The sequence below is a fragment of the Lepidochelys olivacea genome (genome assembly GCF_965140295.1).
Source record: "Lepidochelys olivacea isolate rLepOli2 genome assembly, chromosome: 11".
Taxonomy (NCBI): Eukaryota; Metazoa; Chordata; order Testudines; family Cheloniidae; genus Lepidochelys; species Lepidochelys olivacea.
In genome coordinates this window covers 59,804,230-59,826,968 of record NC_140421.1, presented here as the reverse complement: position 1 = coordinate 59,826,968, position 22,739 = coordinate 59,804,230, and the positions used below count along the sequence as shown (strand labels likewise).

Sequence of the window (22,739 nt, the reverse complement as noted above, 5' to 3'; positions counted from 1 at the left end):
ATAATATAAAATACTTTACAAAATTAGGTATATTTTTTGTAAACAAATTATCTTTTTAAACATAGGTTAACCAGCTGCAGCATGAACTGTCGAAGAAAGATGAGTTGCTTCGTATTGTTTCAGTTGCTTCTGAGGAAAGTGAGACAGACTCCAGCTGCTCTACACCACTTCGGTTCAATGACTCCTTCAACCTGTCGCATGGTCTTTTGCAGCTGGATGTCTTGCAGGACAAACTCAGGGAACTGGAGGAGGAAAACCTGGCTCTCCGATCAAAGGTAAACTTCATTTTTAGTATGTGCCATGTAAAATTGCAGGACAGTGTTATAAAAATCCAGCTTCCATGCTCACTGGAGTGATTTCTGTACCTGAGGACTGTAAATACACCATCCCACCCCAGGTCTGCATTCTTCACACTTGGCACTTTACTCTTAGTTGTCTTTAAAGTTCTGTAATACACAGTGTGCAGAGACAATGCTCAGTAACACGGCAGAAGCCAGATGCCCTCACTCCCCCTCTTCCTCCCCCCCCCGCCCCCCCCCACTATTGGCAGGCACAGGTCATCTCTGCCAGTGTGCAAGGTTGCTACATCCAACTGTTCCCAAATTCCCTGTGGTATGTGATATAATACAGGTTCACCTTTAACTACCCACCCAAATGACATTGGCCTGCAGGACTTGCTGATTTGTATGATCCAATATTGTGTGATGGTTTGTTCTTCTGGTAATACCATTGAGCTGACATCTGACTATGTAGTTACTGTTTGTCAGTCTGTATTCTAGATCAGGAAATTACAGTTTGAAGCCCCAGTAATGCACAGATTTGTGCACGTGTTTCACTTTATGCACATGAGTGATCCCATTCACTTAAATGGGAATACTCTTATCCTTAATTTTTTGCACATGTATACAATTTTTGCAGGATCAAAGCCCAATTTTTAAGAAAAAATATAATGAACTTGGGGTTAGTAGAACTAGAGGATGGGCGTTCAGGAATAGGATCATGGAATTGCTTAGGTTTGTGATGCTCAGTTAAGGGTTATATACTTTTGTTTTGGTGTGCTCCATTATCACTGGTGTGAGCAAAGGATCTTGTTTTACCCCTAGGGCTGTAGTTCCCAACAGGCTTGGGCTTTTGCACCCGAAAACCTAGTCAGGTCACGGAATTTAAGGCCTGGGGCGTGTGGGAACTGGGTCTTCTTGCAGGCCTTATTTTTCTCCTTTATATGACTTCCCCTTCATGTACTTAAGCCCTTGTCAATCACCAATATTATCTACAAACCTCTCAACTCATTATGAAAGTTGTCATTAATTTCAGATTTAAAATTAGCTCTGTGCCATAGAAACCTATTGCTCTCCCGTAAATTAGTCGCATTAGAAATGCTGAATCATGAAACCAAAATTAACTCAATCCCACCTCCTTTAAAGCAGTCTCTTCTGCTGTCTGGGATTCCCTTCCTGTGGAATGTCTCAAATTTTAAAAGTCCCTGTCAAACTACTGGACTTTGGCAGATGGAGTCCCTGTGATTCTTTGAATAGCTTAGGGAGTCAAAGAACATTTACAGGATTTAAACCAACATTATATCTTTGGCAGTACATAACATGATTTTTAAAATTCCAAGTTGACCCAACCCCTCCATTTAAAATGTTAAATCCTTTTAAGAAGTCCTGTGTCAGTACGGGGCTGAAGTTGCATGTATTTTGGAACTGAAATCTTGGTCCCGTGCTGTAAGCACCATGGTGGAGGAAAGAGGGGAGAAAAGTCTTCTTTCCTCTAGCCACCTTGTCCCCTGCCTCTTGCTACCTCCTTTTCCCAGACTACTTTGCTTGACTAACAATTGGAGGAAACAGAAGAAGAGCCCTTTGTTGTTTGTGAGAGAGCGATTTGTATTCCACCCGCACTGCTAGGGCATTCTCTTTCTGATTGTCGCTCTGCTCCCTGCAGTATAAGTGTTATGGGTAGCTTGCCATTTCCAAGGTGTGCACCTCAGTGTGTTGCAGCAGCCCAGACAGTGGTGCCCACATCACCAGTAAAAATCCGAGGGCATAGGGTTTTCCAGCTTGACTTGTGGGGAGCTTTCTTCTCATGGGTCAGCAGGTTTGGCCTTCCAGGTGTCGTCCTCTGGAAGCCGTATTCAGTTTGCAGACTTGTTGGTCATGCTGTCCTCTCCTCTCACCCTGCCCCTCAGGCCTGCTGGGTGTGCCAGAGCTGTGAGCCAACTGTGTGTTGGAATCTGCCACATTTCTCTTTTTTTAAGAGTAGGGTTTTGGTACATTCCCAAGCCCTGTTCCATTCTAGCAGACATGGGTAGATTGATGAGAGAGTCACAGCCCTAGGCTGGGGGAAGCTGCAGTTGCAAGGAAAAGTCCTGCTCTTGTCTATGTGGAAGCATGCCTAGTGAAGACAGAAACATCTGGGATTTTAGCTATGATTAGGGTTACAATACCTCCAGGTTTTCCTGGACATGACCTCTTTTTTTATCCTCCGACCCGGTCTGCACTTAACAGTAGATCGGTGCAGCTGTAATCAATGCAGGGGGTGTCGACCCGCTAAATCAATTTTAAAGCACTCTCCAGTCAACTCTGGTAATCCACTGCTCCAAGAAGAGTAAGGGAGGTTGACGGCAGAGCATCTCCCATCGATGCAGCGTGGTGTAGACACCATGGCAAGTCAACCTAAGCTACGTCAACTCCAGTTACGTTATTCACGTAACTGGAGTAGTGTAACTTAGGTCGACTTACCACTGAAGTATAGACAAGCCCTCTGTCTGGGCAGATTTTTCAAATCAGAGGAAATGTCTGGGAAAACAGTCTCTGCGCCCTGCATCCACAGCTGCTGGATCCCGCCCAGCCCGGCCCACCAGGTAAGTAGAGCCACTAAGTGCCTCTCTGCCTGCCCCTCCATGAGGTCTCAGAGCCCTGCTGGGAGGGGTGACAAGGCCAGACCCTGGCTCCCTGCCCTGGGGAGGGGAAGAGGCCTTCAGGGAGGCGCTGGCTGACACTGCATCCCTGGCCTGCACCTGCCACCATGACAGGTAGTGCAACATTGCCCATGACCTCGAGTGCGAGGCCACAGGTACTCCTTCCAACACCCCCCCCAAATACCCCATCCCGGTACACACACCCTTCCAGCACCCCCCAAATACTCCCTCTCAGTACATGCCTCCCCCTCCAGTTCCCCCACCCCCATCCCTGACAGTGTCCTCTGTTTGGGAACTTGAAATGTGGTAACCCTAGCTGCGATGCTCTAGCACAGGGGTGGTTAACCTGCACCTGAGAAGGAGCCAGAATTTACCAATGTACATTGCCAAGAGCCACAGTAATACGCCAGCAGCTCCCCTGCACCTGCCAGCAGCCCTGCTGATCAGCACCTCCCCCTCTTTCCCCATGTCTCTTGGGGGAGGGGAAGGAGCCAGGGCATGGCAGGCTCAGGGAAGGGTGCAGGAAGGAGCGGGGGTCTTGCGGGAAGGGGTAGTAGTAGGGGCAGGGCCTGTGATAGAGTTAGGAGTTGAGCAGTGAGCACCCCCCCACCCCCGGCAAGTTGGAAAGTTGGAGCCTGTAGCTCCAGCCCCGGAGTTGGTGTCTATACGAGGAGCCGCACATTAACTTCTGAAGAGCCGCGTGCAGCTCTGGATCCACAGGTTGGCCACCGCTGCTCTAGCAAGTCACAGCTAAGAGTGTGTGAACTGTGATTTTTTTCAAAGGTTTGTATCTTGGTCAAATATGATCTGACTTTCACAGGGATGGCAAAAGGCCACCACCACCCACTGCTACATTTCAAGCCCCTAGTCCTAAGCATGAGGGCACTAAAGCTTCTCAAAGAAAAGATCCCGAGAATTATTTTTAACTGGAACAAAACAATGTATTTTCCCTAACCTCCTTCTCGGAAATGGCTGGACTATTTTTGCTAAATTTTTCTATTAAATAAATAAACAGCTTGAGGCAGACACCTGGCACTGAAATTTTCAGCCCAAACAGTTAAAATTTGGCCAAGTTATAAGCAAATGGAAATGTTCTTATAATGGGGGAAGTGTCAGGCAACTATAGTAATAAATGGTGCAATGAACCCAGCCTATAATAAAAATATGGCACTTAAAAGAGAGGTTAAATTTTTGCCCTGCCATTTTGCCTGGGCCCTTTTAACTGAGGCTTTTCTATAGTTTTATTCTTATGTAATTTCACCTTTGTCTATTGTAAATATCCTCAGGCATATTGAGCTCCTTGTTAGTTGGCCTGATTTCATGAGAAACGCCAAGATCTATTTATAGTTCATGTGATTATGTTATGTGGAAGTGCTTTTATCTGCAGTTCCCTTTCTCTGAAATAGAAATTACTTGTAATTTCTGTGGGTAAAATGTTTTCTGATGGAAGTATAATTTTTAAGTTGATGTTGTGTCTCTAATTTTCTTGAAGGCTTGTCATCTAAAGACAGAAACCATTACATATGAAGTGAAAGAGCAGGAGCTGGTCAGTGACTGTGTCAAAGAGCTCCGTGAGTATCAAGTTTGTATCTCATAGTAGAAGCAGGGAAAAGGTATTTGATTACCTGGTGCTTAGAATATTTTGGCTATCTCCAGGTTCAGATATGAGTTTCAGAAATCTCCATGAACAGTTTTTCGAGTCTAGCTACTTGACCAGTTCAGAATGATGATTCTGTGTACAAGCACTTATTTCTTTCAGCTTCACTATGGCACTGAGCTTTGGTTTGGAGACCAAAGTATAGCTGTGCAAAAGATAAAAGTAGATATTTGCTAAAAATTGAATGCCTCTTGCAGACTTGAGCTCTTAAAAAAGAAAACTAAGCTTAGTGCTCATGAGAGCTGCCAGACAGATTTTCAGTCTCCCTAGATATCAGTGTACAGGACACATCTGTGATTCTGAATAGTAAATGACACCTGTTCTTGGGAGTATTAAACTGATCAATATACAGGCTTTTGGTTTTCCCCGTTCTAAATGTTCATAGCTCCATGAACACACATGAACTCCCTCTGATATAAATGCATAATAGAGTACTAAAATCAGCTGCATTTGCAGTAAAATCTCTACAAAAATGCTTGCATTCCTTTGCACTTACTTGCAGATATGCAAGTACCCTTGTACAATGCAGATAAACACTCTGATGCAGTTGGGAGTGATATTAACTTTCTTTGGTAATTGGGTAATATGGCAGTTTAAACTGTTATCTGTATTTATTTGATCTATGCTTCTTCCCATATTCACTAGAAAGATGGGCTTATTTTGTGAGACTCTTATTTTGCATAATCCCTATAAAGAACTCTGCCTTGTTGCCAGCTTTTATTTTGGATAGCAGTCAAGTGTTCTGGATTAATGCCCATCTGATTGTCTTAATTGCTTTATTGTATCCTCCTAGAAACTGTGTAACCTCAGCCAGTGGAGGTTGTTGATTCTGTCTTACATACCACTTCACTGTACCACCACTAAGAGGGATGTAACTCTTGTTTAACTTTATAGAATCCAAAGGTGTGTTAGCCACTTCAGAAACCTATAAAATGGATCTTGCGCCCAAAGAGTTTGTAGTCTATGTAGATGACACACAGAAAAAAAAAGGGGGGAAACACACTACAAAGTTTTTCCTATTTTGCATCTTTTCAACTCTTTCTAGTATATTATTTTTACCTCTAATTTTAAACATAAACTTATCTCCAAACAGCATAGATTTACTGTTACCCCTTATCTGTTGTAATTTGCCATAAAAATGAATCATGTAACCGAGGTTATAGAAATCCTTATATACAATTAGATAAAAGGAGTACTTGTGGCACCTTAGAGACTAACAAATTTATTAGAGCATACGCTTTCGTGAGCTACAGCTCACTTCATCAGATACATTTAATTGTATGGTTCCATTCTATGTATCTTGCCTCATGTCCCTGTTACAAGGCTAACTGCATCTCTGTCCCCTTTCTGGTTTCTGGTTATTAAAGATCACCCCCATGTTTTATTTCAAGCTCACATGGGCTGAGCAGGGTTGGGTTTCTCATTCACTGGTTATTGCACCTTTTTAAAGACCCATTTGAGAGTTTAAAGGGTGTGAGCTATGCCCTTTAATGAAGGAGTTGGTAGAAGTTATGAACTATGAACTTCATCTTTATGAACTTTATCTACAGTGATAAAAAAGGTGTGTTTTACCTTTGGCATAACTAATATGCGTTAGCTGTTCCGCTGTAAAAATATAATGGAGACAAGGCACTTTGGTTTTACTGCAAGGTAAACTGGGTGAAGTCAACTACAGATGGCATGAGATTAACCAAAGACATTCAGGGCTCTTGTGTGCTTTTCACCATATTGACAATTCAGAGCTCCTACTGTTGTACATCCTGAATGGATTCTTTAGGAATTTCACTGTCCTTTGACGACTACAGTGTTCACCTTTGCCAAGGGTGTGTCAGGGAATGCTGTGTGCTGAATGTATATTTTACTCTGTTTTTAGGGGAAACACATGCTCAAATTGCCAGAATGACAGAAGAGTTATCAGGAAAGAGTGAAGAGCTGACTCACTATCAGGAAGAGATCTCAACCCTCTTGTCTCAGATTGTTGATCTTCAGCATAAACTCAAAGAGGTATGTGCATGCAGTAGGGCAAGGGGAGGCTGAGGGACAGGCTGCTGTTTTCAGAGTGTGGTTGGTTCAGAGGATGCTCTGGAGAGGAACAACTTTCTGTTTGGTAAAAAAGGAAGAAATAATCTGAACACGCTATTTGCTTTGCTTTTTGTACCTACAGCATGTGATTGAAAAAGAGGAGCTGAAACTTCACCTACAAGCTTCCAAAGATGCCCAGAGACAGCTGACAGGAGAGGTATTGTGGGCTTCTATTTATCCATTTGAAATAGGGTGAGGAAAAAAGGAGCCAGGTGGAGGGAAAGGGGAACAAGGATTTTTTTTTTTTGTTAACTTCCTGGTGGGTAGAGGGTGAAGGAAAAGAACAGAGTATTTCTAATAATTCATCCTGACTGTGTTTACAATCCACGTGAGTCTCAAGGCAAGTAAGGTATATATGGAGAGAAATCTTACTGCTCCAGAAAGTTCTGAGCAGTGGTGAGCTGGAGCTGGTTCGCGCAAACCAGTTTTTAAATTTTGAATCCGGTTTAGAACCGGTTGTTAAAGAATACAAGGAACCAGATAGTGTGCTGTGAAGCAACTAGAAAGCTTTTGAATGCTGTAACAAGAAAACACTTAAGCACATGGTTAACTTTAGGCAATTTTTACTGATCTGGCGGCGCTCCGGGTCTTCGGCGGCACTTCGGCAGCAGGTCTTTCAGTGCCGCCGAAGACCTGGAGCGAATGAAGGAACCGGTTCTTCAGCTTTTGGCAGCTCATCACTGGTTATGAGGACTATATCAAGTGAATGTGCACAGTTCTAGGCTGGGTTGCAGCTTGCTAATTTTTAGGGAAATGCTCTTTGTTCTGTTCTTTGTACAGATAATTACTGCATTGCAACAATATTCATCTGTATGGATTTATCCTGGTGTAAATTCCATTGGTTATTGTAGTACTGTCTTTGCTTCTGTTGCGGACTGCTGGCTGCATTAATGACCACTGTTTTTTATTGCAGCTGCATGAGTTACAGGATCGGAATGCAGAATGTCTAGGGTTGTTGCATGAATTACAAGAAGAAGTGAAGGAGCTGCGCAGCAGAGCCAGCCCTGCTGCACATCTCTGCCGCCCCCAGTCATGTGGGGCATTTCCTTTGGTAATGAATCTTGAGCTTTATCTTAGCATGGTGTATCCATACTGTTACACTGTAGGGCTGTAATACTATCAACAGTCTTTAGTAACATGGAATTACAAGGGCAAAACCAGAGTTGCTTGTTCTTATGAGTAGAATGCCAAAGAAAACAATCCTAGAGCTGTCAGAGGGATGGATTAGATGAGCTAATCTTTTCTATTTCTGATTTCTAAGATCAGAAGTGATCTTTTAACCTCTCCACATTTGGGCCGTTTATTCACTATAAAGAGATTTTTAAAATGTACTCTGCATGTTTGTTCTACACTTCCCTTTCCTTACCACCTATCACAAACACATCACCTTTCTTTCTTTCTTCTCAGAAGTTGATCCCAGTTTTATGTCATGCTGATCACTATAAAATCCAAATGCCTTTCAAGGTTTTTAATTTTTCAACCAGTATCTTATGAACTCAGTCTCTCCACACCTAAATAGTTTAGAGATTAGACTGCTAGCATGTTCTGTCAGTGGAAGTCCCAAAGAAACGTGGTATGGATTGAACTTTTAAATGGCTGTTCTGCTACAAACAGCATGGCAGATTTCAGTAGTTTTCGTGTGGGAAATTCAAGAAATAAGTTCAGCTGGTAAATTTCCCCAAGGCCTTAGTAGCTTGACAGCTTCTCTTTTTTTTAAAAAAAAAAAAACCCGTTCCTGAAAGTAATCACCCTTTTATAATGCACTGCGTTGCTGTGATTTTATCTTCATTATATACTTCCCTGCAATCTCCTTGTTATGAAATTGGTGCTGAACACCAATAGAAATGCATTGCCTTGACATGGTTGTAAATGACCAGTGGAAAACTTAGATTGCAAATGTTGGTTTCTTTTAGATTAATCTTTTTGGGGACCTGTGTCTTTGGCCAGGTCTGCATTAGAAACTTGTGTCAGTATAGTAATATCAGTTAGGTAGGTGATTTAATATTTCTCTGGTGACACTTTTATACTGGCGAAAGCCCTGGTATAGATGCAGTTATACTGCGTAAAACTGTTTTTTTCCATTACAGCTTATTTTGCTTGGGGAACCAATGTAAAGTATGCGTGCAAAAGCACTTTTATGCTAGTATAAACCACATATCCCCTAGGAGAGTATGCTAGTATAGCTATGCCAGCAAACGTTTTCTAGTGTGCGCCTGACCTTTATCTGTGTCCTTTAGGTCGCTATGTAGTGACACTAAATAATAATAATAATGGAGCAGAACATGAGTTTTTTACTGGGTGTCTATTGCCAAACTTGCGGAGGAAAGCATTTGAATGTCAGTTTTATTTTATTTGATTGATTTGTTCCCTACAGAATTCCCTTGCAGCAGAGATTGAGGGGACAATGCGAATGGAGCTGATTCAGGATGAAGAAGCTGCTCCCGGTAAACAAAAGTAAGTTCAGCTTTCACCTTCCCACACGCATCCTCTCTTAACTTTTGCTAGACGTGCCAATGCCAGGGCTAAGACTAATGTCAATGAGGATTGAGTAATTGCTGGGAGCGGGTGAATCTAGATATTCTGTGCCTTATGGAAAGGTTCAGTGTAGTTCAATAAAAAAAATCACCCTTCTAGTGTTGAGTTTGTCAATAATCTTAGGGAATTTAGTACAGTATGTATACTCCTCCTATTGAGTTCTCTGGGATGGTTAAAAAAAAAAATCTTCTCAAAGGATATTATTCCTGAATTCTGTAGGTTTTTAAACTAATTTCTGTATTACTACATTGGTTTCATCCCTATTAAATTCTGTGGCAATTTTCTATAAGGGAAACTAGAACTGAAGAGAAATTATATCAGTTCCCAGTATCTTGAAGGCCTTTTCGTGGAGCTTTTATTCAGGAGTAAGGGCTGCAGGGTCTGATCCTAAAACATTTTATTGACCTTGAAAGTTCCTGTGTGGTATTAATGCCACCTCCTCTTGTTCTTTTAAGCCCATACAGGGTGGTTGTTCCAGCAGGAGAGAGCATGCCCCTCAGCAACTTCATCACTCAGACAATTTCCATTCTTTCCGGGCTCGGATTCCTTACTGTTTACTAGACTTGTATAGCCTAGTAGAAGTCGTGTGATCGCCTGAAACTTTTTTTCTGTATCCTACCCAAAATACAAAAAAGAATGTTATTGGTCATTGGTCAGTTCCTTGCTATAAGGGTGAAAAAGGGATTGTGTATATTTATTCTCTCTCTTTCTCAGGGTTCAGCAGAAAAGGGTGTTTGATTCATAGGTATTAAGGTCAGACGGGACCATTATGATCATCTAGTCTGACCTCCTGCACAATGCAGGCCACAGAATCTCTCTCACCCACCCACTCCTACAAAAAACCTCTCACCTATATCTGAGCTATTGAAGTCCTCAAATCGTGTTTTAAAGACTTCAAGGAACAGAGAATCCTCCAGCAAGTGACCCATGCCCCATGCTACAGAGGAAGGTGAAAAACCTCCAGGGCCTCTTCCAATCTGCCCTGGAGGAAAATTCCTTCCCGACCCCAAATATGGCGATCAGCTAAACCCTGAGCATGTGGGCAAGATTCACCAACCGGATACCCAGGAAAGAATTATCTGTAGTAACTCAGATCCCACCCCATCTAACATCCCAACACAGGCCATTGGGCCTATTTACCATGAATATTTAATTACCAAAACCATGTTATCCCATCATACCATCTCCTCCATAAACTTATCGAGTTTAATCTTAAAGCCAGAAAGGTCTTTTGCCCACACTGCTTCCCTCGGAAGGCTATTCCAAAACTTCCTCCTCTGATGGTTAGAAATCTTCATCTAATTTCAAGTCTAAACTTCCCAATGGCCAGTTTATATCCATTTGTTCTTGTGTCCACGTTGGTACTGAGCTTAAATAATTCCTCTCCCTCTCCGGTATTTATCCCTCTGATATATTTATAGAGAGCAATCATATCTCCCCTTAGCCGTCTTTTAGTTAGGCTAAACAAGCTAAGCTCCTTTCATAAGACAAGTTTTCCATTCCTTGGATCATCCTAGTAGCCCTTCTCTGTACCTGTTCCAGTTTGAATTCATCCTTCTTAAACATGGGAGACCAGAACTGCACACAGTATTCCAGATGAGGTCTCACCAGTGCCTTGTATAACGGTACTAAAACCTCCTTATCTCTACTGGAAATACCTCACCTGATGCATCCCAAGACCGCATTAGCTTTTTTCACGGCCATGTCACATTGGCGGCTCATAGTCATCCTATGATCAACCAATACTCCAAGGTCCTTCTCCTCCGTTACTTCTAATTGATGCATCCCCAGCTTATAACTAAAATTCTTGTTATTAATTCCTAAATGCATAACCTTACACTTCTCACTATTCAATTTCATCCTATTACTATTACTCCAGTTTACAAGGTCATCCATATCCTCCTGTATGATATCCCAGTCTCTCTCTAAATAGGCAATACCTCCCATCTTTGTATCATCTACAAACCTTATTAGCACACTCCCACTTTTTTTGCTGAGGTCAGTAATAAAAAGATTAAATAAGATTGGTCCCAAAACTGATCCCTGAGGAACTCCACTGATAACCTCCCTCCAACCTGACAGTTCACCTTTCAATAGGACCCACTGTAGTCTCCCTGTTAACCATTTCCTTATCCACCTTTCAATTTTCATATTGATCCCCATCTTTTCCAATTTAACTAATAATTCCTCATGTGGCACGGTATCAAACGCCTTCCTGAAATCAAGGTAAATTCGATCCACTGCGTTTCCTTTGTCTAAAAAATCTGTTACTTTCTCAAAGAAGGAGATCAGGTTGGTTTGGCACGATCTACCTTTTGTAAAACCATGTTGTATTTTGTCCCATTTACCATTGACTTCAATGTCCTTAACTACTTTCTCCTTCAAAATTTTTTCCAAGACCTTGCATACTTCAGATGTCAAACTAACAGGCCTGTAGTTACCCAGATCGCTTTTTTTTTTTTTTCCATTTCTTAAAAATAGGAGCTATGTTAGCAATTCTCCAAACAACCCCTGAGTTTACAGATTCATTAAAAATTCTTGCTAATGGGCTTGCAATTTCATTTGCCAATTCCTTTAATATTCTTGGATGAAGATTATCTGAGCCCCCCGATTTAGTCCCATTAATCTGTTTGAGTTTCGCTTCTACCTCAGATATGGTAATATCTACCTCCATATCCTTATTCCCATTTGTCATGCTACCAATTATCCCTAAAATCCTCATTAGCCTTATTAAAGACTGAGGCAAAGTATTTGTTTAGATATTGGGCCATGCCTAGATTATCCTTGATCTCCACTCCATCCTCAGGGTTTAGCGGTCCAACTTCTTCTTTCTTTGTTTTCTTCTTATTTATATGGCTGTAGAACCTTTTACTGTTGGTTTTAATTCCCTTTGCAAGGTCCAGCTGTACTTGACTTTTAGCCTGTCCCACTTTATCCCCACATGTTCTGACCTCAATAAGGTAGCTTTCCTTGCTGATCCCTCCCATCTTCCACTCCCTGTATGCTTTCTGCTTTTTCTTAACCACCTCTCTGAGATGCTTGGTCTACAACTCCTGCCTATGAATTTTTTTCCCCTTTCTTGGGATGCAGGCTTCCGATAGCTTCTGTAGCTTTGATTTAAAGTAATCCCAAGCCTCTTCTGCCTTTGATCCATAAATTCTTCAGTCCAATTCACTTCCCTAACTAATTTCCTTGATTTTTGAAAGTTAGCCCTTTTGAAATCAAAAACCCTAGTTGCAGATTAATTGTAGAAGTCTTATGATCGCCTGAAACTTTTTTTCTGTATCCTACCCAAAACACTTTCAGAACATTGGTCATTGGTCAGTTCCTTGCTATAAGGATGAAAAAGGGATTGTGTATATTTATTCTCTCTCCCTTTCTCAGGGTTCTGCAGAAACGGGTGTTTGATACTGTCAAGGTTGCTAATGTTACACGTGGTCGCTCTTCTTCATTTCCTGCCCAACTACTAATCCCTGGATCTAATCGTTCAAGTGTTATCATGACCGCAAAGCCCTTTCAGTCTGGCCTACAACAAGTGGAGAGCAAGGCACATCTGAACCAGAGGAGCAGCTCCAAGGAAATCTCAAAGTAGGAGACTCAGCATATTAGTGTGGTTTTAGGTTACTTGTATTAATGGTAGGTGGTCTGTATGCATGCATAGGAATTATCATTCTCGGTGTCGAACTATAATCTTGTTGCTCTCATCAAAACTCGAGGAGATAGCTCTCTCTCACCAGCTGCCATGGCAAGTTAGGGCTCAGCTTTTTCACCTTTGCAGTGTGATTGAGACTATTTCCCTTATTCTCTTAACTGCTAAATGTTCTAACTTCCCAATGTCACCCCATGGGATATTGTGAACCCAGGCTTCCCCCACTGATGACATGATTTAATACTAAACCTGCTCATGCTATCCACACCTATTGTGCTGACAAGTCATATATGTCTGTGACATTGTGCATCAAGGTTGAAGGGGGAGAGATTACATGGCGCATATAAGGCAGAAGAGGATGAATGTTAGCAAGCAAATAATACAAAGAATTATAAACATCCTTATGTAGTAAATTCAGTGACTGCAGAGAAAAAGCAAGCAAACAGGATATCTTATACGCTGGTTGTCTTTGTTCCTAAATAATGAAGCTGTGAGATGCTGCCTCCAGACAAATTTGTCTGCAGATTTTTAGTCTGAAACCTTGCCAGATATTGTGATACTGACTACACCAATTAAATAGAAGTCTTTAAAACAACTTCATCTTTTTTTCCTCATCCCAAAACTAAATCCAATCTGGGCCCCTGTTTACTAAAGTAATGTTTAGTCTTTAAACTTTTAGTTTTAATTCCCCATTCTGATTTCATGTTCCCCCAAGGGACAACCAAAAGCTGGGCCAGCCTGGAACCCCTGGAGACAATGATTTAGCTACAGCTCTGCACACACTTCATCTCCGTCAGCAAAACTACCTGAGTGAAAAGCGGTTCTTTGAGGAGGAATGGGAGCGTAAAATGCATTTGCTGGCTGACCAGAAAGAAGAGGCTGGTGGCTGTTGCACACCAGTAGGGAGTTGTCTGTCCGTGGGTGGAAACTCAGAATTCACTGACTTCTCTGGGGGCTCTCCCTGCCTCCGTTTGCTCCTGCCAGAGAAATTACAAATTGTTAAACCTCTCGAAGGTAAGAGAGTAATCTGCCTTCTCTCTCTAGCAGAAGGAAATGTCATGCTTTGCTTATGATGGAATCAGTGTATTTGATAATTAAATCAGTGTTTCCTTGGGAATGGGTTGGTATTCAAGAATCAGAAGCCCTTGGAGAAAGAGACTTTTTTTTTTTTTAAAGCCAATTATCTGCTAGCTTGGTGGTAACACAGTGTACTTCAGAGTAAGAGACCCAAATGTAGGAGCAAACTTGTTTCAGTACTAGGCTTTCCTGTTTAACTCTCTGAATCTCTTGGTCTAAATTCTTCTCATGTACCATGATGACAGTCCCAGGTGGTCAGGTTGTTTTGGTATTGTGTTCTGGCCACTCTTTGTGATTCAGTAGAATGGAACAGAAAGATCCCCTTCCACCTTTTTTTGCCTCATCAGGATCTCAGACTCTGTTCCACTGGCAGCAGCTTGCTCAACCCAACTTAGGTACCATCCTCGATCCACGGCCAGGTGTTGTCACAAAAGGCTTTACCCCATTACCTGAGGATGCCATCTACCACATCTCTGACTTGGAGGAAGATGAGGAAGAAGGGGAAGGAGGTATAACATTTCAAGTGCAACAAGCCTTTCTGGAGGAAGGGACACGTGCAGTGCCAAAGCCAGAGGCAGGGATCTTCCTGCCACCTCTTACTTCAGCAACAGTGCCACTCGCTGGTAAGAATCATGGACGTTTATGGTTTCACTTTTCATATATTTATTACTGTGTGGTTTATATGTCACTCTTGGTGTTTCCTTATGATGCTGCTTTTTTCATTGCCGTATAAGGTTGTGCGTTACCCCTGTCAGATTTTAAAGCTAAGGAGAGGTATGTCAGGTCAGTTCTTGGATGGGGGATCTCCAGGAACATCAAGGTTTTGCAAGATTCAGAAGGTGGCATTCTCCCTCTAAGCGCGTGCTGTTCTGGAGCATACTGCTGCTGGAAAAGCTGGTTTTGGATGTGACCAAAAACTGAATTCTTAACCAAGTACGCTCGTCAAAGGAAAACTCCTATGTTCTTGTATCAAAAACAATTGACATTTTCTTATTTAAAGTAACAAAAATACTGATAAAAAAATTAAAACATTCCATGGCAACTCCCATTTCCTGCTAGAAGACGTGAAAGAGAAATTCAGACAGGAAGAAATTTAAACTTCACTAAACTTGGTTGAGGAAAGTACTGTATTTTTGAAGACGGAATTTAGTTATGTTTCAAAATAATGATTCATTGAGAAATAAGGTTGTGGTAAAGGAATAAAACTTCTGATTTCTCCCTCAATGTTGGTATGAGGAGATACATTTGCCTGCAGCAGGTGTGTCCTCGGTCAGTGATTTCTGTACAATAGCTTGCTGGTAGACTAAGAAATATGAGATTTCTGAATTAAGAAGTCTGGATTTGTCTCTGGGAAATTTAAAGGCAAACTTCTTTGCAGAGCTCCATTCTATACTTAATTGGGGAGGTAACCTGTTGGGAGTCTTTTCATCCAAGTACCAGAAGACAGCAGTCACACAATGTTAACTGAAGCACACTTCAGTAAAAAGGAGATAATCATTTCTTGTGCTCTCCATCTTCAGAGCACTTGACAAACAACAACTAGTTCTTGCCACACCAGTGAGGTATAGAAGTATTTCTCTCCCCTATTTTACTCAGGAGAAAACTAAGACACAGAGAGACTTGATGTGCGCTGTGTCATGGGAGGAGTCTGCATCATTGTGTGGAATGAATCTAGAGTCCAGGATAAGTCCTGTGCTGAAAACACTAGATATAACACTCTTGCTAATGTCCAAGATATACACTCTAAAGAAGCAGAAACTCTAATACTGAGAAGTCTCAATTTCACTTCATCTTACACTGAAAAAAATTAAAGTGAGGAATGGAAAGTCTCTTAAAATAAAACTCTCTTTTTTTCAATTGAACATATTTATCTTTGGGGGATTCCCCTTCTTTAGTCTTTATTTAAACCCCACAAAAAAATCCTGGAATAATGGTACTTACCTTAATTAGTCCTTTTCTCTTGCTCTCTGTCCTCATTGGCTGTGTTTTGTCTGCATTGCAGCCTCAAACCCAGGAAAGTGTCTCTCCTCCACAAACTCCACATTCACCTTCACTACCTGTAGGATCCTGCACCCCTCTGATGTCACTCAGGTTACCCCCAGGTAAGATGGTTGTTAACATTCAGAGTTATTGCACAGAATCAGTTGCTCCTGAGGTATGGACCAGGTCTAGAAAAGAATGAAAGATGTATCTGGCCCGAGAGGAGCATTCAGGATTGATGTTCTTACTAGTCATTTTAATTATAAAAGGCATTGCAAGAATGGATCGATTTCTCTCTCTCTCTTTCTCTTTCTCTCTTTCTCTCTCGCATACATATATCCCTGACCCCTTTAATTTCACCACACATTGGTTTCTATTGTGGAAATAACTTTAGGCCAGTAAATGGAAATATAACTTTATGCAGCATATAATCTACTGATGGGATTCTCTCTTGCAGGACATATTTGAGATCTATTCTGTGACTGGGTTTTTAAAAAGAACTAACTCATTTCATGTAGTTATCCAGCTACATAGTACCTATGTAGTTATCCAAACTAATATAGTGAAGGTGATCACATTTTATACTTCAGGATAGATGATGTAAGATGACCCTCTGTGCCATTTGGGTTCATGTATGACCTTACATAATTTGCCAGGAGCATTATTAGTTGGTTTTGTGTTGGATCTTGTGTTGGTTGGTGGTTTTCTCCTGAGGGGTAGGGTAGGAGTTTAGATGGATCAGTGGTCTGATCTGGTGTCAAATCCTACGGGAGCTCAGTATTCTGAGATTTTAGAATGTCATTGACCTCTTACCCGGAAGGCACTCTAAGTCTGGTCTGAAGCTTTCTCCCTATTCTTTCCAATAAACGGGTGCATCAGAAACCAGCACCCACCTTCCCAATTAAAACTAGATGCTGCTTCCTGAAGCACCGAGTTATTATAGTAGCAGAGAGAGGTGAGAGGTAATGATGACAATGTTTGTGCATTGGGGAAGGAAGATAAGGATTAAAAGGAGAGAATATGTGGGAGAGAGAAAAAAACTTGTACTGGACATGTTAATCCTCGGCTTTGTGAAATGAATCCTGTCAGTTGAAGCAGGAGCTCTACAAGATCCTGCAGTCTGCAGCTGTGGAGAATCAGGTTTGCAAATGCTTAGACCTTTAGCCTCCCTCCACCAATGTGTGTGTTTTGCAGCAGAGCAAATGTTTTGTATGCTTTTGTAATTACGTTTCTATCAAATGTATCCAGATACTCCTAAATAGTAATTGGCTTTGGAAAGCTCTAGTTTATGGTGTTAATCTCTAGTTTCAGCGCCAAAGGCATTTAAAAGGTAAACTCTTCCAAGTTAAGACTTGACAAAGAAATGAGTTTAACATATACCATGACCTTTGCAATCAACCCCATACTTAAATATACTCTTAAAATTTTAAAGTAGTTCTTCTTCCATGATTATTCTAATGCACATAAAAGTGCTGGACTGTAATTATTCCTGTAATTTGGTTGTGTAGGATCCTGTAAAATTTGCTGCGTTTTCTATAAAAACGTTTCCCATCAACATATATCAATATGGCACCGGCTTAACTTTTTTTTTCTAATGTTTTGTGTCCTGCAGTGTGGGATTTGCAAAGCAATGTTTTGTATTTCTAAATATTATAAAGGCTGAAGTTGTGAAAGTTGTAATGAATCTTGTTATATGCAGATACAGAATTTTTAATCTACTTTTTTTAATTTGAGCACAAGCCTTATTTTTAAAATGATTGTTGTTACCTTGCCCTGTGTTATATGAAAGTTTCCAGACTGAGAGCAAAGTACAGTAATAATAATATCCAGTGTGTGTGTTTTTGTTTGTTTTTTTTCAGCTCCATGTACACTCCATTGTCATTTGGAAGTAGTGGCAACAGTTCTGGCAATACAACGGTGAGCTCTCCAGCCATGTCCTGTAGGCTTAGTCTTGGAGAATTCCTCGCCAACGGAAGAGACTCTTCCACCACCTTGAGCACCACCACCAGTCTGGCTAAACTCTTGCATGAACAAGGCATCTCTGCCAAAGTTTGTGATAACCGTATGCCAGGAAAGCTGCCTATTCTACAGCCCCTACGAACCCTTCCCGTTCCCTCCACTCCCCGAAATTCTCCCTCACACTCACCTTGTTCTTCCCCTCTGCCTTTTGATACTCGAGCGCATCTCTCTGAAAACTTTCTGGCATCACGACCAGCTGAAACATTCTTGCAGGAGCGGTGTGGCCTGAAACCATCCCATAACCCTCCTAACCTAGACCAGCTGAAGATGAACCTGGTGGACAGGCTGAAGAGGTTGGGTATTGCCAGAGCAGTCAAACCCCCGGAGGCAGGGGACCATGTTAAAAATCAAAGGCCAGAAATTGGGCTGCGGAGACCGGACTCGGCTGTGTTTTTAAGTGCAGGTAGCAACCTGATGGGTGGACTGAGAAGAAACCAGAGTCTTCCAGTCATGATTGGGGCACTTGGAGCTCCATTTTGCACATCCTCATCAAAAATGGGTATCTTAAAGGAAGACTGAGTGGTTTCTAAGTAACAGACTTCTAGCAGAACAAATAATAGGTTAAGGCTGAACATGTGATACTGGTGTGGAATGGAGAGTTGCAGAAGGAATGTGCACGTTAAAGTGGAAAAAGAAAGGGAGATGGGGTGAGAGAGAGAGAGAGAGAGAGAAATTGCATGGAGTTGAGGAAGGAAGAAGAAAGAATTGGGAAGAGATCACAAGGAGAGAAGAAACCAAAGCTAAATCTTGAGACCCTTTACACATCTGACTTCCTGGCTTAAATAAAAAGACAATAATAAATGCTTGTTAGTATCTTCTGCTTTCAAATGTATGTGTCTGGGGCAGTAAATGTCTTGTAGAATGCTCTGTCTCCCCCTCTCCACCATGATCATATTATTTTGCCAAATGTTAGCGGTCATATTGTACCACTGAAGGTATTAGTAAAAGGAACAAGGAATCTGTTCTTTACTGCACCAGAATAATTGGTCCAAATCCATCTCTGTAGTGAAGAACAAGCACAGGAACAACTCGGATTCCTTTGTTTTTTGCATTTCCAATTTAGAAATTAAACTGAACCTCTTCTTTTAAAAAAATATTTTGTATGTTAAGTTTTATACTTCTCATTGCATGTACAAATAAGAGTTGGGGTAGGATTTTTATTTTGGATGAGTGCAGCGGTGCTAGTGGAATATCAACAGAATGACATTCCTCTCTGAACTCTCTGAAATCTGTTGAAAGCACATTGAGGAAAGTGCAATCAGTAGGAGTTAAGCAGAAGAAGATTTTATATTCTAGGGGAAAATTGTTTATTTCGAGCCACAAAACGTTTCCAAAGCATGCTATGCATATATTTTTAATAAAAGGAGGTTTGCTTGCACACACACACAATCTCAGGCACATTTTAAGGTTATAAAAGGGAGTAAAACATAAATGCTTGATTCTAGGTTTGTTTTTATTTATCTAAATGGGGAGCATATTTTTAACAGAAGATGACAGAATGTTAGAAGTTTTGTGACTGACTCTACTTTTGGCTACTAGATAGTCCCTACATTTAAGAGAGCTTTTTAATGGAATATAAACCTAATGGATTTGATATTTAAGATACTTTCTGATTCTAGGCAGGATTCTGTTACACAGATTTCACTGAGGAAACAGTCCATGAAAGTTGTTCTGGAACTTTGGTTAGTACATAACCGAACGTTCCAGACTCTGGCACTGAAGCAACAAATAAGGCAGCGATGAGTGGTTTTTGTGGCCACTGTATCAAATAGAAATGAGTTTTGTCATTGTCAGAAGATAATCTGCTTCTTCTTTGTTAATGGAGAGCAGTTCAAAGACTTACTGTTCTGAGTGAAAGTAATAAAGATCTTAAGAGGCAGAACTCAGTGCATTGGAAAATTGAATGGACAGAAATCAAGTCCCTTGAAAAGAATCTATTGGTGTCTTTGGGTGCTAAATAGCAGGACGCTTTGAGCCCATCACCAGTGGATTCAGAAGCATTTTAGCTATAACTAAGCATAAAAAGTTGTTCCTTTGAATAATCTATATCATGGTTTATAAAGGGGCTACAAGGAAAAAAAACCTGTCCAAACTGATCAGTGCTAGATCTCTGCAAGTGATTCTGTTGTGAACAAGTCCTTAATCTCTGTGAAATAGAATAGTTTATTTGTAACCTAATTTTAGCTACAAGGAACTTTCATTATTATGATTTTAAGTCTCCATTTCTTTACAAGTGAATTAACAATTATACTTTATCCTAGTTGTTAAATATAGTTGTGGTAGACCTAATGGGACCAGGCTAGCGTGAGTAATGTAAGTGATCAAATCATGATGGAAAATCAAACCAGAGTTCAAAGCGATATATGTTTCGGCTGGATGGTCTTTACCCGCACTGGAACAATTTTTACAGAGATTTTAATACTCTTTAGGCCCATTCATTTTGACCAGTCACACAATGATAGGGTCAGATTTGGCCACAACCATGTTTTAACAGCCATGCTTAACTAGATTGTCTAAACTCGGTTGTAAGACCTGTGTAGTTGGGGCTCTAGGTGACATGGAGTGAAGCAGTCATATGACTGGTTATAGCTGTCAAGAGGCACAACCATCCTAATCTGCCCTCCAAACACTGCAGCGTTGCCAGCACTGTAAAAACTTTAAATGGGACAGATTAGAAAATCTGATAGCTTTATAAATGGGTTGTTATGTCCTTTATAACCTGACGTTTCCTACGATTACACTCCCTTTGGTGTCTTGATGATGCTTTTTGATATAAAGCTTGTTTCTAAAAAAGAAATGTAGTAACCACTCCAAGCACTAACTGCTTCACAAGGTTTCTCAGCCGCCATTGTCTGTCAGTAGTACACATAAGCATTCAGTAGCTCCATTGGTTGGCCTTTGGGAGTTCGCTTAGATAGCTCACATAGTTGTAAAAGATTAATCTATTAATTTAAAATAATGCATAAGGGTTAATTCTGTTTTAAATGACAAAAAATTATCCTAATTTTTATTTTAAAGTATTTGGGTTGTACTTCCTTAACCATGCACAGGGTCTTACCTCGCTTGGTAAGGTGAGTATTTGTTCTCCAGTGAACTGAGCATTTGGTATATCATATGTGTATTTTGCAGTTCCCAGGGAAATATCAGGTGACAAAGCAATAGAAAATTAGACAGTCTGATGTATACAGAGAACAGCATTTGTGTCAAATTGATGTCCAATTTAGGTACATTTATTATATAAATACTTGTAAACTACAGCTAGACTTTTATATGTATTAAATAATTTAGAATTAATATATGTGTATTTTAACTAGCTTTGTCATGATTGCTATAGCTATATATTAACAGAAGAATCAAAACAACTGATTTATTAGACTTTTTTTCAGACCAGGTTGCTGTTTAAGTTCATTTAAAAGCACAATAATTAAATGCATGTAAATATGGAATGAAGCCTTTTAAAAACATGTTTTGATTTGAATGATACCAAGTTGTCCCAGCCTAATGTGTAATAAAGTTTCCATAGAACAGTGTCTCATCAACTACCTGTCCAAACCAGGAAGGTGATAAAAGCAGAACTTGTGCACTATTGTGGCTATATATTTATCCTTTCAGTTGAAGCTGAAGATTTTTTTATCTTGTATTTACATCGATGGATACGCCGTGTGTATTTTGTATACTTGTGCCTAAATTCCAGGGTCAAGGAAAATTAGATCTGAAGGATGTAGCAGTGATTTAGCAGTGTAGCCTAACCTAGAAGACAACATTTTGCAATAGGCCTTTATGATGATGTTGGTAGCATATTTAGTTCCTGTGGAGTTGGAAGAATTGATTAGCGTCTCCTGCCTCACAGTAGAGAGAAGCATTTACATGAATGTCTATCTAAGATTCTACAAAGGATCTCTTGGTATATTTCAAGATGGCTTAGTCAGCTGGGTGGAGCTAGTGGCAACAGCAACAAATAACTGCAGTTGAAACAGGTCCTGTGTCCACAAACCTGCAGCATGGAACAAACACCAGAGAAGACCGAAAGGAATTTAGCCATCCCTTTTAGGAAAGACCCAGAAAGAGAGAGAGCTTCCTGCGATGTCAGTCTGCCAACCTCAGTGTCTCTCTTATTCATGTTTTGAGCATATTTTTGGCAAGTAAGCAAAGTACCCATTTAATTTTCTACCTTTAGAACCACAGGACTATAGTTTCACTAACTGAACTTCTTTGATGTGAAACGCATACAAAACCAATGCACTAAAAGCAGACATGGGCAGTGAGATGGAATATGTTTTTTTAAGCAGAAGAAAATCTACTTCAGCAAAGCAAACAGCATAGGAAGGAGCAAAGGTTTGGGTTTGAGACCCATTTAGCCACTGCATAGGATAGTTGCACATTTTTTGAGAAACTGGGAACTTTTTTTGTTCATCTGCTTTTTGCACTTAATTTTTCATAGTGGAATGTAAATTTGATAATAAACATGTAGAAACGTGCTGTTTTACATGACACTTGTGGCACTGTGGTTTGTTCCATGCATGTGGATATAGATATAGATAGATATAAAAATATGAGTATGGTGGTGGTGGGTACTCTTATAAAAGGAGATTTGGCTTTTAAAAAAATGAAATGTTGCTAAAATACAGTAGATCTATATTTAGTGATGGTTAAATCTAGATAAGTGTTTATTGTATATCTTCTTTGCTGTTTGAAAAACCTTTTTGTTGAGAACGAAGAATTTCACATCTGCCTTTAAAAAAAGAATATCCAGATGTGAATGTCTCCTTGTCAGATTACATGCAATAATTAACTCTTGTGCATACTTTTTCTTTAATCCCACA

The 22,739-nt window shown here is 40.6% G+C and overlaps 1 protein-coding gene across 5 annotated transcripts in view; it reads left to right on the top strand.

Moving 5' to 3' along the window:
* Positions 1-21,441, top strand: part of TRAK2 (trafficking kinesin protein 2) — a 72,856-nt gene extending 51,415 nt beyond the window's left edge. For all 5 annotated transcript variants that reach the window (XM_084643671.1, XM_084643669.1, XM_084643673.1 and 2 more), the window contains 11 exons: positions 66-275; positions 4,410-4,488; positions 6,448-6,578; positions 6,739-6,813; positions 7,570-7,707; positions 9,031-9,110; positions 12,576-12,779; positions 13,556-13,854; positions 14,265-14,540; positions 15,920-16,019; positions 17,757-21,441. In XM_084643671.1, the coding sequence (XP_084499797.1) occupies positions 66-275; positions 4,410-4,488; positions 6,448-6,578; positions 6,739-6,813; positions 7,570-7,707; positions 9,031-9,110; positions 12,576-12,779; positions 13,556-13,854; positions 14,265-14,540; positions 15,920-16,019; positions 17,757-18,435 (2,271 nt within the window). In that variant the 3' untranslated portion in view covers positions 18,436-21,441. The remainder of the gene's footprint in view (positions 1-65; positions 276-4,409; positions 4,489-6,447; positions 6,579-6,738; positions 6,814-7,569; positions 7,708-9,030; positions 9,111-12,575; positions 12,780-13,555; positions 13,855-14,264; positions 14,541-15,919; positions 16,020-17,756) is intronic.
* Positions 21,442-22,739: the final 1,298 nt, after the last annotated feature.